General features: G+C 35.6%; 2 protein-coding genes across 3 annotated transcripts in view; one reads left to right on the top strand and one right to left on the bottom strand.

The window, feature by feature from the left end:
- The window catches only part of GPATCH2 (G-patch domain containing 2), a 151,210-nt gene extending 145,567 nt beyond the window's left edge, over positions 1-5,643 (bottom strand). The window contains exon 1 of one of the 2 annotated variants that reach the window (XM_065885129.1): positions 5,492-5,643. In XM_065885129.1, the coding sequence (XP_065741201.1) occupies positions 5,492-5,547 (56 nt within the window). In that variant the 5' untranslated portion in view covers positions 5,548-5,643. The remainder of the gene's footprint in view (positions 1-5,491) is intronic. The other variant, XM_065885121.1, reaches the window with a different exon arrangement.
- Positions 5,644-5,965: 322 nt separating this feature from the next.
- SPATA17 (spermatogenesis associated 17) overlaps positions 5,966-14,031 on the top strand; it is a 187,221-nt gene continuing 179,155 nt past the window's right edge. The window contains exon 1 of the mRNA XM_065871860.1: positions 5,966-6,033. Within this exon, the coding sequence (XP_065727932.1) occupies positions 5,966-6,033 (68 nt within the window). The remainder of the gene's footprint in view (positions 6,034-14,031) is intronic.

The following is a 14,031-nucleotide window of genomic DNA, read 5'->3' as shown; positions in this document are numbered from 1 at the left end:
TAACCATTTTGTCAATGATTATTACTTTTTTGAAGCCTGTATTGGCAATAACTACTATTCCTAGAAGGGAAAAATATAGCATATATAGGAAAATTAGGGAATAATTTCCTTTTCTGGATACCGATAAAATAACTATAACAAGAGGATGGACATGTGTGTCTACTGAATAAACCCACCAAGTTCATTATAAAACAAAAATCTTCCAGATATACCTAAAGGGTAATCGACTACAGCTTTCACATATCTAGTTAAGGAAAAAAAAATTAAACTCTTTACCACCTCGTACATGGTAAAATTCTCATCTTCATCTCTGTAAAAGACTAGATCTTCTACAAAGTTAAGTAATTTTAGGAGTGGAGTGCTAAAAGGTACCTATTGCTAAATACAACTGTTCAATTGGCTTCAAAAATTTAAGGGAATAATGGTTTACGTGTTAGATTCTGTATGAATAAAAACTCAGTGAGTACAAAAACACTGAACCAACAGTACATAGTCAAGAACTATGCTGATGAATATATACTATTACTACCACAAGCTTAAGAAGAAAATAGTTTTGGAATTAGCATACCTTGATATTCATGTTAGCTTTTACTTAAGATAGGAAAGGTTGGTTGGTCCTAAAAGTATATAGCAAATAGCCAAACAGATTAAAATGTACACATAATACTGTAGACCATGACCGTGGGAGACTAAACAGGCAAATGATGAGCCTTAAAGATGCCACATCAAGGGCTAAATTTTATGACTAATTTAACAAAATATGATTCATAAGAATGTTCTAAAGTTTGATTAAGATTTCTGCTGCTCATAGGAATTTACAGATTTCCTTCCTTAATGGTAATATTATTTGTTCAAACAAGTCTTTATCTCAGTCTAGTAACCTATTAAGAGATTACGTCTTCAATTTTCTCTATTTATGTATTTTGGGACAGATCATAGGAAATTAAGAATAACTCTAACATTAAATGGTAACACTTGGGCTAGTTTAGAAATTCCTTGACATATCAATATAAACCATTAATTGTAAGTAATCTCTCTTTTTTAAAAAAGTAGCATGGGGGGTGGGGAATCTATCTTATTCTGAAACATGCAAATGATTAATTATAACTTTACATTGACACTAGGCAATAAATATGGAATAGAATTCACTAGGGGGAAAAAAAGGCTGGGAGGAAACTGTAGGGAACATGAGCTTTAGGAGTCAAAGCAAGAATTTGGAAGCTAAATTATACTATAGTCATCAGCCAGAGGACCTTGGACAAATTACTTATCTTTTGATTCTGTTTCTTCATCATAAAAATGTGTATGACTATCTTGTAGGGATTCTGTGAGGATAAGAATGGGTACTTATGTGTGAGAGCAGTTATTTCATCTTTCAACAACCTCTACACACAAATAAGAGGAAACTGTTATTGAAATATCAAATCATTCTTCTTTTAAGGTACAAAGTATACTATGAATCCTGAATATGTTATAATAAAAGCGAAGACCATCAACTTTTCTGAGTTCTTGAACCTCTCTGAATGACGGTGAGAGAGGAGTAAACAGACATTTGTAAAAATCTTTCATAGAATTTCAAGAAATTTAAGTACTTCCTTAAAGACTTTTATCGATTAAAAAACAAACAAACCCAAAAATCTCAGGTTAAAAAAAAATTAATGCTGTGTATTTGACCTACTCCTATCCTAATAATTAATATACAGATATAAGAAAAAAAAAGATGAAAGGATATCATCCTTCCAAGTTAAGAGCCACAAGGTTCGCCACCAAACAGATAAACTCATTTCCAATGATGGGAGCAAAAGTTCTACTGACTTGCACTCAACTAGAGGTGTTGCTGGCAGCCACTACTTTGTCACTTCTGTCACCACAGGAACCCCCAGAAAGCTTTCTTTCCTCCTTACCCTAGCAACGTGACAAAAAGCAGTTCATACATGGCTTTACCAAGAAAAAAAAATCTAATTCTACTTTCCAAACAGTGATTTTCTAATTTTATTTTCCAAATAGTGATCTAATAAGGCAGCTCATTCATTATTGAAATGTGAAGATCATTCTTTTGATTTTTTTTCATTTAACAACTTCAAGAGTCATTCAAACTTCTTTCCTTATACTGTTAACACTTTCAAAAAGTAAACTATTGAATAAAAAACTGTCTAAGGAAATAAAGTCAATGTCTAAAACAAGTAAAGCCTAAAAAATAATTCAGGACAATTCTTGTTAACAAGCAGATATTAAAGTGCATCTAGGCAACCTTCTAATATTTAGGAAATGAGTCTCACGCATTGCTCACACATGGTGACTACTCAATATTTTTGAATATATTCTGAATTCCTAGAATAGGAATGAGAATGAAGACAACTGAATATTAATTACAAGTACCTACCATAATGCTTGGCACATAACAGATGTTTTAAAAAAGTCTGCTGGATGAACAAACCAATCAATGACAATGAATGAACAAACAACAAAGGAAATATATGACTTGACTGAAAATTTGAACAATCCAGATTTCAAACTACAGAAACCTGACTCAGACAAACCTGACAGTATGAAACTGAGTTCAAGACAAAAGGCCAAAAAAAAAAAAAAAAGCAGTTATTTAAAAAGCACATATTCACTATGCAGTTTTCCAGACCTAAAGAAAATCAAAATAGCAAATAGAAATGAAATGATAGAAGAAAAGGTCCAGAATCAACAGTTTATTTGTAATGGGCTTTCTTTTAAAGCAAAGCCACATAAAGTGAAATAAATAGATACTATAGCTCAGTAGATCAATAATGATTCAATAGTTTCATTATCAAGAACTAATTTAAAAGATCTGTTCAGTTCAACCTTCAAAATCTTTGTCCCCCCCAAAAAAACCCTCAGAAATTGATTTTAAATATAAAGCACTAATAAAGTAAAAAGTAATAAAGTGTGTCAAAATTCTAAATGTGATTTGTCCATTAAATGACTCAAATTTTAAAAGGCAGGTTAACATTTTAAGTACCAAAATAGATACTTTTTGGACCCTACTTTCAAAATTGTATGTGAATGAGGTGGCAGGAAGAGAAGATAGACATTCCCAGCTATAAAGATTTTATAAAAATATAATATGAACTATATTATATAATAACTAGTTATATAATAACTAGTTAACTAAATAACTAAAGTTATATAATAACTTGCACAAAAAACATATTTCCTGACACACAAAAAAACATAGAATTTTTATTATTTAATTGTATAAAACTTTTCTTCCTTAGGCTTTTAAATTATAAAATAATATATCAGTTCTACCTTTTAACAAACTATTAAGAAAGAAAGGAATCATCTACGTTTACCCATGTGGTGCCTGAAAATTGAAAAACCAGCCCGGACATTGGAGAAAAAGTTGAACTCAAGATGGGAGTTAGATACATCAGGAATTCTAGCCTGGTTAACGAATCTGGGCATATACTTTCCGGTTTATATACTCCTTGTGATATGGAATTTCATTCGGACACATAGGCAGTATGCTAGGAGAGTTAAGAATTTTTTTTTTTTAGATATACTGGAATCATACTGCAAATATGATACTTGGGTGTATATTTAAACTACATTTGCTCCTGTCTCACCACCTCTAAAATGCAAAAAATAATAGCACCTACCTCAAAAAACTTACAAGAGATGATACATGTACTTAAAACCCGGCACCAAATAACTGCTTAGTAGTAGCATCCCTAGTGGCACTGATATTTCGTCACTGGCATAAAACACACAGGCATAGTATCTCTATATTATAAAGAGGTACCTAACCATGAATTGGGTGGAAGGTGGAAGGGTGAGAAAGGAGTTGAAAGAGTCATACTTTTAAATTAAATAGTCACTTATCACACAAATCAGTATCACTATAACAAGAGCAGACCAGTCTACAGAGCACATTTTGTCTTCCCCCCATCTCTTAAAGAGATGCTTAATGGTGAAACATTAAGAAAGGTACCCTGGAGAGGGAACCCTGAGGTGATGGAAATGTCCCATATCTTGTTTTGTGTTGTGGTTACACAGTGTATACAACTGTCAAAACTAAAAATACTAAACACTTAAGAACTATGTGTTTTATTTTATGCTAATTGCTTCACTATTTTTTAAAAAAAGTGCTATTTTTCTCACAGGATAATGTGAGCATTTAAAAGGAGGATAACCAAGATAATGGCTATAGTTCCCTGTGCGATACAGTATATCCTTGTTGCTAATCTATTTTATACATAGTTGTTTGTATGTCTTCAGCCCATGCCCCTAATTTGCCCCTCCGCATTATCTTGTAATAACTTTCAATGGAGAATAATCTGTAAAAATACTGAGTCATAATACTGGACACCTGAAACTAATACAATATTGTACATCAACTATATTTCAACTAAGACAATTTTTTAAAAAGGAGCATAAACAAGTCTATATTCATTATAAAATGAACTACAGGATGATATGATGTCATTCAAAACATTTTAGGCAAGATATTCTTTTAACTTTTCAGTGATAGGTCATGCAAAAGAAATTCTTCAGATCACAGGCTACTAGAATCCCCCATATTCTCATTTGCTGCAGATCTAGGAATGGACAGACATATTACAGCTGCATTTCACCTGTTGTTCAACACTTTGTTTGAGGCCAGTCAGTGGAAATTTTGCTTCTTTCACTGTTAGTCTTAGGTAGACTTGGAGGAAAAGGGTTTGGGAGAAAAACAAGACCGGAATTACAGAGCTTTCAACTAGAAATCCAAAACCCAGCTTCTAGCTCTAGGACTAAAGGATGCATGGCAACACTGGACAAGTCACTTAACTATTCTGTGCCTCTGATCATCTCCTAGCATAGGGCTGTCATAAAGGTAAAGTGTGTGTATTTGTGAAAGCACCCTGACAAGTCAAAGCAGTTTATTATTCTAAAGTGGCGTTGGTGCTATGATACTGTAGTCGAACTCCAAATTTAATCCTGACATTTACATGTTCTCAAGGGACACCCCATGCACATCTTATCTGAACTAGAATGGAACGTTCAAGGGGCAGAAACTGGTAGGTTACTCCTACTCCAAAAACCCGGGGTAGGAGGGCGAACTTCCAGGAGTCTAGATTTCTGGGATTTGATCTTCCAAAACACCTGGGATAATCTAGTAAATTTAAAAAGGCAAATGAGGAAATAAAGCCTATATTAAGATACATTCTTCTGTATCCTCGTCTTGTCAACAATCAATGAGGAAATGAATTGCTCCTGGAATACAGAAAGGTTCACGCCTAAATTATCGTGGCGTGGTAGACAAGCCATCAGCAAGCATTAAACTGTATTCCTTCGCAAATCTTTAGCACACACCTCAACGCCTTCCTCAAATTGCGTCCATCCCAGGCACGAGTGAGTGCAAGGCCTAAAGGTCTTCAGATCATCCATCGCAACTCCCTCCCCCTTCCATTCCAGGTCCAGCGGCCTCCGGCCATCACACCCTTTCCAGATCTCCCATCCCCTGGGCCGCCAGCCTCACCAGCTGTTCCCGGCGGCTGGAGCTCCGATCGGTTGGCGCCCGGCGGCCCCGAACATTAACGACACCCAGGAGCCTGGCCTCGAGCCTCAGGCCCGAGAACAGACTCCAACTGCCACAGCACCAGCGGCTTCCCAGGAACAGTTCAGCATTTTGAGCTGAGCTTCCGGAAGCCGACTGGAGGCGGAAACCGGATGCCGGGAGCAACCATTAGTTCTCCTCCCCGCCCCCACCCCAGCTTCTTTCTCCGAGAGTCTCCTCCTTTTGCTCGCAGAAGATATAGAAGCCAATTATTTGAAATTTTTCATAAGAAAAATTTCTTAATTTTTCTTTCTAGTCTTCCGGAAACTGAAATAGTGTGAGGGAGAAAATGTAAAGTCAACGAAAAGTTGAACCCCCGGAACCAGCGGAATGGTTTAGCCCGGTTGCCTAGGAGACCCAGAGTAACTCCAGTGGTGCAGCTGGCGCGCTGAGGCTATGGCCACGTTAGCCCGGTTGCAAGCTCGGTTGACGACTGTAGCACATCAGTACTACTACAGGAACAGGTAGGGCATCAACTGGGGGAGCGCGAAAAGGCCTGGCTTCATCCCCAGCCCGTTATTCCTCAACAGGAGCTTCCTATGAGCAAATTCTCTAACTCGCTGAGTACCACCCACTTCTCTTCGTCATTTGTGGGCTGCAAACAGAATCGCAAATTTAAAAGTAGTGTTAGCATACAGGGGAATTATAGATACAGGAAGCCATGGTTATCAACTGGAGATGATTTTTTAAATTTCAGTATAATTAAAATTGTAAAATGAAGTGTTTTCCTTTGACATAATCACTCAGCAATGTGATGAAACCTGTGTCCTCCTTGTGGAAGGATTAATGGCCTGACTGGGGTCGCCCAGGTTCCTCAGCTGGGTGAGCTCAGAGTATCCCCCATCTACCTGGGGATTTGAACCTCCTTTATGTCACAAATATCATTGAACTCAACTGTTCTGTGACTCAATTGTCTTCCCGAAGTGACAGTATCTAAACTATAATTTTTTTTTTTTTTTTTTTTTTTGTGGTACGCGGGCCTCTCACTGTTGTGGCCTCTCGCGTTGCGGAGCACAAGCTCTGGACGCGCAGGCTCAGCGGCCATGGCTCACGGGCCTAGCCGCTCCGCGGCATATGGGATCTTCCCGGACCGGGGCATGAACCCGTGTCCCCTGCATCGGCAGGCGGACTCTCAACCACTGCGCCACAAGGGAAGCCCTCTAAACTATTCTGACAGGATAATCAGTACCAATATGTTAATTAATAGAAGAGGGCTAAGGAAGACACTAGCGGCCTTATCCATCTCTCTACACCTAATCTTCTTACTAGTGGTTCATTTGAACACTGGCCTTCTGGAAGCAGTGCCTCAGGAGATTTTCCAACTTAAGAAAAAATCCAAAAAAAGTAAATCAGACCATAGTAAAAGATAGTGACATGCTAGACCAATAGAAAACATGCCAAGAAGACAGAATCTTGCTGAGCTGTTCTTATTCTAACAGTTTTCTCACCTACTACATTCTTAGAGCACCGTGTACCTTTCACAGCACTTGATCACAATTTAATTTTACATTCTGTTGTGAGATAATATATGAGATATATAAGTATCATCCCTCTTAGGTGCACAATAATTACTGTCTAATAATTCCATAAATGAATCTTTCAATCAATCATTGGTCCTGGTTTACATAAATGTATGAAAAATAGCTAAAGACAGAAATTATGTATTATCTATAATTATAGATAAATTATGTGGAAGGTCCTGTATTTATGACTTAGATATCTAAAAGAAATAAATTCCATCCCTCTGATGTTCACAGCCTAATATGGAATATAGGCATTTAGAAGATAATTACAACAGAGCAAGCATGAACAGGAAGGGAAATGACTAACATTTCTTGAGCACTGATTATATGCTGGGCATTGCATTAGGAACTTTTCCATACAGTGTTCATTTGGTTTTCAAAACTTTACAAGTGAATGTATTAATCTATATTTTTAGAGCTTGAGAACAGTGTTCTAGAAAAGCTTGGTGAAGTGTCATGCAACTGCAAACAGACATAATTTTTTTCTAAAGATTTCAGTGTTAATCTTTGTCTCCATCTCCTGACTTTTGACAATGGGCACATTTTCCCAAAGCTGGAGGTGGTCTGGAGAAAAAACTAGGGCCATACAAAGGCCATGATGAGAATAGGCTGGCATTCCTTCCATTTCATTTATTATTAATATTTTCAGTATGAAGGAAAGTCTCTAAAGATCACGAAGGAATCAAAACTTCCAAGTTTGCCTAGTTTAAAAAAAAAAAAGGGTATTGATTAGCATAGGAGCAAAAACCATATAAAATGTTAGTATATGAAAAATTAAACGGGCAATTTCCTTAAGAGATTGTTGTCATTTCTCATCTGTTATTGACTAGATTAGTTCTTTTGCAAACTTCAGTGTACATGAGAATCACCTGAGGGTCTTGGTAAAATGCAGATTCTGACTCAGTGGGTCTCAGTTATGGCCAGCAAATCTGCATTTCTCACAAGAGTTCCTGTCAGGCCCCATTTTGCATAAAAAGGGAGACTTTGTAAGCAAAAAAAAAATGGTATATGGGTCTATCGTTTAATTTGTAAACGTCCGTACAAGTTATATATTTATTCCTTCTTTACATGAGGCAAAGAAAATAAGGTTCAGATGGATTGATAATTTGTATGAGGTCATACAGCTACTAAGTCTCAAAACCAAAAAACCCAACTCTAAGGCTTATGCTCTTCACTACCATACTAGACAAGATTTTCTTCCCACTACACTGGTTTTGATGAATTAACTGACAGGAAGCACCAAGATCCAGAAATCCAAATGGCATGAGCATACTGTTTCAACTCCATTAGCATGTAGGCACCAGAGTTGGAAGAAACAATTTTAATTCTTCTTGGTTTGTTTTATTGTCTTCTATGTTGGTAACAACACAGTGGCAAAAATGTTTCTACCTAACAGCTGGCACCAGATTGCCTCTGAAGTTGAAACATGGCTTTGCTGGGAAAAATATACTATGACTAAGTGCTTAGATTAGCACCTGAATCCTCCAGGGCCTGGGTGTCCAGCCAGGAAGAGAGAAGCTTCTCTGCCTAACATGGGGGAAAGATTTGGAATTCCAAGAAGTGAAAAGCAAATATGGTGGTAGCTGATGTGATAAGAAAGCTAGGGGCATAGGTAGAGTTGTGCATTATCAAACCTGTCCAAGCCCTTTGGGAAGTTGCTCCCACAAGAAATGTTTGGTGGGCACTCATGTTTGGTGGTCTACTCATCAAAGAGACTGAATATTGTGTCTAGGATGTTACAGGGTGGCACAAAGATAATACACAGTTGTTATTTGACTAAGTATTGGCCTTTTTTTTTTTTTTAAACTTTCACTATTACTTCCTAGTTTCATTTCTATTCTTCTGAATTACTGAGATTTCTTTGTGACTTATTGGTCATTTATACTGTCCTGTTTGTGGAAAGAAGAATTTGGTATATGTTCATTAATCATATTGTTCATTTTCCCCATATCCTTATTTAAATTTCATCTAGTTGATCTGTCAAATGCTAATAGGAATGAGTTCAAAATGTCCGTCTTCCACTTAATTCCACTGAGTTTCCACTGTGTGGTATCCTCTTATGTCATGTTATTTAGCTTATATATGTGTACTGGTGTGTGTCTCTTCATTATTGGCTATATATTGGTCTTTTTTGAATGTTCAAAATGTTTCACCTTTGAATACTACTTGCAGTTTTTAAAAATTATTTTGATTATTTCTTTAAACAGATTTATTGCAGTAACATATAACTTGTAATATTAATATTGATCCTCTTTTATCTGATCTGAGTTAATCATATCACTTTTGTATATTTCTCTTCACAAATAGCACATTTTAGGGTTTTAAATAATTAGAACCCAGGAAATTTGTGATGGGTTAAGTTCATTTCTTTTTTTTTAATTTAATTTTTATTTTATATTGGAGTAGAGTTGATTTACAACGCTGTGTAGTTTCAGGTGTACAGCAAAGTGATTCATTTCTACATATACATATTGATATATAGGCATTTTACATGTTCACCCTATGTTAAGCTACTTTTTAATTCTTGTCCCTCTCTGTCATGACTTCTCATGTAGAAGCTGTGCTTTATTTTTTTGTTTTAGATTTTAATATTATTCAGAAGAGAACTTATTTCTAACATTTCTTATGAGAACTTAATGCACTCTACTTAGATTCTCAATACTATATTTATGAATTAAATATTCACTGATTAATTAAATATGAATGGAGCACCTATTATGTGCTAAGGACTGTTCTAGGTATTGAGGATACAGCAGTGAACAAAAGAGTCATGAGGGAGACAGAACATAAATAAACTTACATATAATATTTTGTCTTGAGGTGATCGTAACCAAAAAGAATAAAGCAAGGTAGGGTGAGCAAAGCGTGAACAAACATCCTGTTTTAAATAGAGTGGTCTGAGGTTGCTCCTCTGATCAGGTAATATTTAAACAGAGACCTAATAAAAGTGGATGAGTAGGCCTACTAGATAGGGATCTCAGGGATGAGCCTTCAGGAGCTGTAACATCAAGTGCTATGGCCCTGTTGTCAGAAGCCTGCATGAATGTGTTGCAGGACAGGGTTGGAAGCCAGATCATTTGGAACTTTTAAGCCATAGTAAAGATATTGGATTCTACTCTGATTAAGATAGGAAGTCATAGGGGATTTTCAATAGAGGAGTGACTTGATCTGACTTCTGTCTTTAAAAATGAAGAAAACTCCGAACTTATTTTGAAATTGGTAGAGCATTTTGATTTTGTTTTCTTTTTTCTGCTTTCCTCCTCCAATTCCATCGTTTATTCGTTTAACTCTTTGTGGCCTGTTTTGCTTGTTAAGAAAATTAAAGTCAAATTTGGCTTTATGAGAAAAATAAGATTTGAAATCATTTTAAACCATATATAGTTTTCTAAAGGTAGATAAGCAGAAATTAACCTAATATATGTCAAAATCTCTTCTAATTAACTTAGCTGAAGGGTATGTGTAGGGAAATATTGAGAAGCGGTTGCTCAGGAAGAGGGCTAGAAGTTCGCCAGAGACACTGTAGAGACCAAGTGGCTAACTCAAATTTCCAGATCCCTTACCCTCTGAAACGGGGCATGGGGAGTGCGTGAGGATAGAGAGAAGGGAGTAGAAAGAGAAATAAATGCAATTGAATATCTGTTATGTGCTGAGAACTCTGTTAAGTGCTTTCACAAATATTATTTTATTTTGACTTTCACAGTAATCATATGAAGTGGTTTTCATTATTCCTACTTTACAACGGAGGAAAATGAGATCTTGAAAGTGTAAGGTACTTGTTCAAAAAGATCCAAGATCTAATGAAGTTTGATTCATCTCAGTCCAAACCTTATGCTTGGAGTATGGGGACTTTAAATCAAGTCCCTGCATGGAATTAGGTACATCAAATACATAAGGTCTAACCTGCCTTTCTAAGGTCAAGTTGAGGAAAGGGACACACCTGGTATGGCAAGTACTCTCCAGTACAAGACCAGCGATTTACCTGGACTTCATTACCTTGTGTCAACCTAAAGTATAATGTTCCTTAAGTTGGCCTGATTCTGGAATCCATTATTCCCATAAACATAATTAATTTGTTTCTAACTCCAACATAGTCAAAGGTTCCTGACTGTATTCTTAGTTTAATTAGTTGGTTTGATGTCCTTGACTTTGGACAATCATCTTGGTCCTAATAGCCTAAAGATTGTAAATAGCACTTAGTCGGATAGACACGAGTCTCTTCCTCTGATTCTAATTAGTTGCTGATTTTTCTGTTCAGTGGGACTCAATTCTGACCAGTAAAATTTAGCAAGGCTTCTGCCAAGCATACAAGGATGATTTATGCCAGAGTGCAGGAACAGTTGAAAGCCTAATTCTGTGTTACTTTAGGCTTAAACTTAAGCTCTTAAATTTATACTCTTACCTTAGTTAAACACTTTAAATATCAGCTTTCTCATCTGTAAATGAGGCAATAATGCCTATTGAGATGTCAACTAAGAAAATTAAATGATTTTTGTCACATTAGTTAGCACCCAGTAAAATCATAATATTGAAATCACAACAGGAGGGCAAAGAATAAAATGCATATGATCGACTCATCGGATATAAGAAAGGCAGTTGATAAATTTATTTATTTATGAGTATTTTTCTTTTCTTTATAAAAGTTTTTAAAAATTTGATAAATTATGTACATTTAATGAAGTACATAAACTATAAGTGTAAAGCTTAATAATTTTTACGTATGTGTATACCCGTGTAACCATCATTCAGATAAAATTCTCAAGTTAAAAAAATCTTTATATATGAGAAATAAAGGGAAATGTGCTTATAATAAAGAATATGTTTCTAAAACCAATAGCCAACATCATGTGTATTGATGAAATACAATATCAATAGTTCCATTTAATTCAAAAACAAGAGAAAAATGCACATTAATTCTACTATTCGGAATCTTTTTCTGGAAATTGTAGCCAATACTGTAATAAAATAAATATTTATTAGTAAATATTAGGAAGAAGTAAAGGTTGGTTACAGATCATGAAATTATAAAGCTGAAAAAATGCAAGATAATCTACTTAAAAACTCTTAGAAATAAAATGAATTTGATAAAGTGATTACAAGGTAAACTTAGAAAAATCAGTCGCTCTTCTTGGTACCAGCAATAACTAGATGAGGAATTAGATCAGAAGACATACTAAGCATTTATGTGTACTTCTCCTTTGATTCCATTCAAAATACAGTTAAGTGTAAAAAAATTTTTAAAGACTAAATGTACAAAATTTTAAGAACAAAAAAGCATGCAATTAGTAGACCAGTAATTTTGAAGAATTTCTAGAAAACAAAAATTCAGTAGGAAGAAGGAGAGATGGGAGTCTAAGCCAGGAGCTCTTATTCTTTTCTCCCTTGCACATCTGTGTTTAGACAACTCAGTTTTCAAAATAAGGGAAACACAGCTATAAGGACCAAGAACCCCACTGCTTAGAAAGAAGCCTGCATCTGGTAGAGTCCACAGATGATGCAGATACTAGCAGGACCTCTGGTATGTCTCCAAAATCGGCTACCAAAAGCTTGAAGAATCACTTCTGAGAATGAATAGCTTCTTTTCTTTGACCATGGAAGCTCTGGAATCCTCCTGACCTGGAACTGGTTTAACGAATACCTATGCCTCAGGCACCGAAAGAGAGATCTCAGTTCCCCAACATGTTCACTGCTGGCTCATTGAACAGAGAACGTTTTTACAGTAACTTTTACTGCCTGTCAGTACGCTACTGCCCTAGTGACCTGAGCAGGCAGTCCTGCCTAGATATCAAGCAATTGAATATCTATCAACATAAATAGGCAGAGAAAATTCATAAGCCATACAAGGGAACTTTAGTTTGGAGGAAGGAGATTAAGCTAAGAAGCCAGAATAGGTGGCTACTGTGGAGTTAGAACTAATGGAGGACACAGATGTAAACTTTAGTAAAAATATAATGAGAACTTTTACAGAAATAAAATTAGAGAGAAAAAAATTACTGGAACCAATTAAAATTCTTTTCAGCTTAAAAATGTAAGAAATCAATTAAAAAATAGGATAGTCATAACTGAAATATAAATGTTTCAGGAAAGCAATGTGGTAGACATATCTATGGGACTTAGTATATGAATAATAGTCACTGCAGAATATGGAGTAGGAATGGGAAGGAGATAGATTAATAATAAAGAAATACTAGAAGAAAATGTTCCTAAACTGAAGAATGAGTATGGCTTTGAATTGAAAGGACTGTCTGAGTCCTAGACAGGATTTTCTTTTGGAAGACATACTTCTTGGTTATTATCTATCCAAGGATACAGAAAAATTTTTACAAGCTTCTAATATAGATAGAAAAGAGAAAAGTGATTTGCTAAGGAAAGAGTTCAGCATTGGATGGCTCATATGCAACACAGAGACCTAGAAAAGGACAATAATTATCGATTATTCAAGGTAACAACTAAAAATCCTAAACCTAGCAAAGATCTTATTCATTCTTTTGATGAGATATTTTTAGACGTGTAAAGACTCAGAGTTACATCATCCATGTACCCAACCTGAGGAAATGTTCTCTAGAAAGTACTCTGTGTAATCAAATTAAAATTAAATCATAACAAGGATTTGAGGATAGGGGAAGAACAAAAGAAGTAACAGAAACAATGATGAGCAATTATACTTGTATGTAGTATTTATGGTTAAATTTAGATAAGTATTGTGATGCTGAGATTTATGAGATACCCCTTATTCTACGCAGTTAAAAGAATCCAGTTGGCACTTTCAGTATTCTTCCTAGACATCTTTGTGCAGGTTCAAAAAGTCATTAGTACATTTTCAATCAACAAGCAGTTACAGGCAACAGTCCTGCTAATTGTATCACTAATACATAATGCAGGTATTTCTTTATCTAGCTTCTAATCTGTTACCTCTCCACTCTTCTAGCCTAAATTGTCTCT

Source organism: Phocoena phocoena, chromosome 1, assembly GCF_963924675.1.
Source record: "Phocoena phocoena chromosome 1, mPhoPho1.1, whole genome shotgun sequence".
NCBI classification, from domain to species: Eukaryota; Metazoa; Chordata; class Mammalia; order Artiodactyla; family Phocoenidae; genus Phocoena; species Phocoena phocoena.
This window is presented reverse-complemented; position numbering and strand designations above follow the sequence as displayed.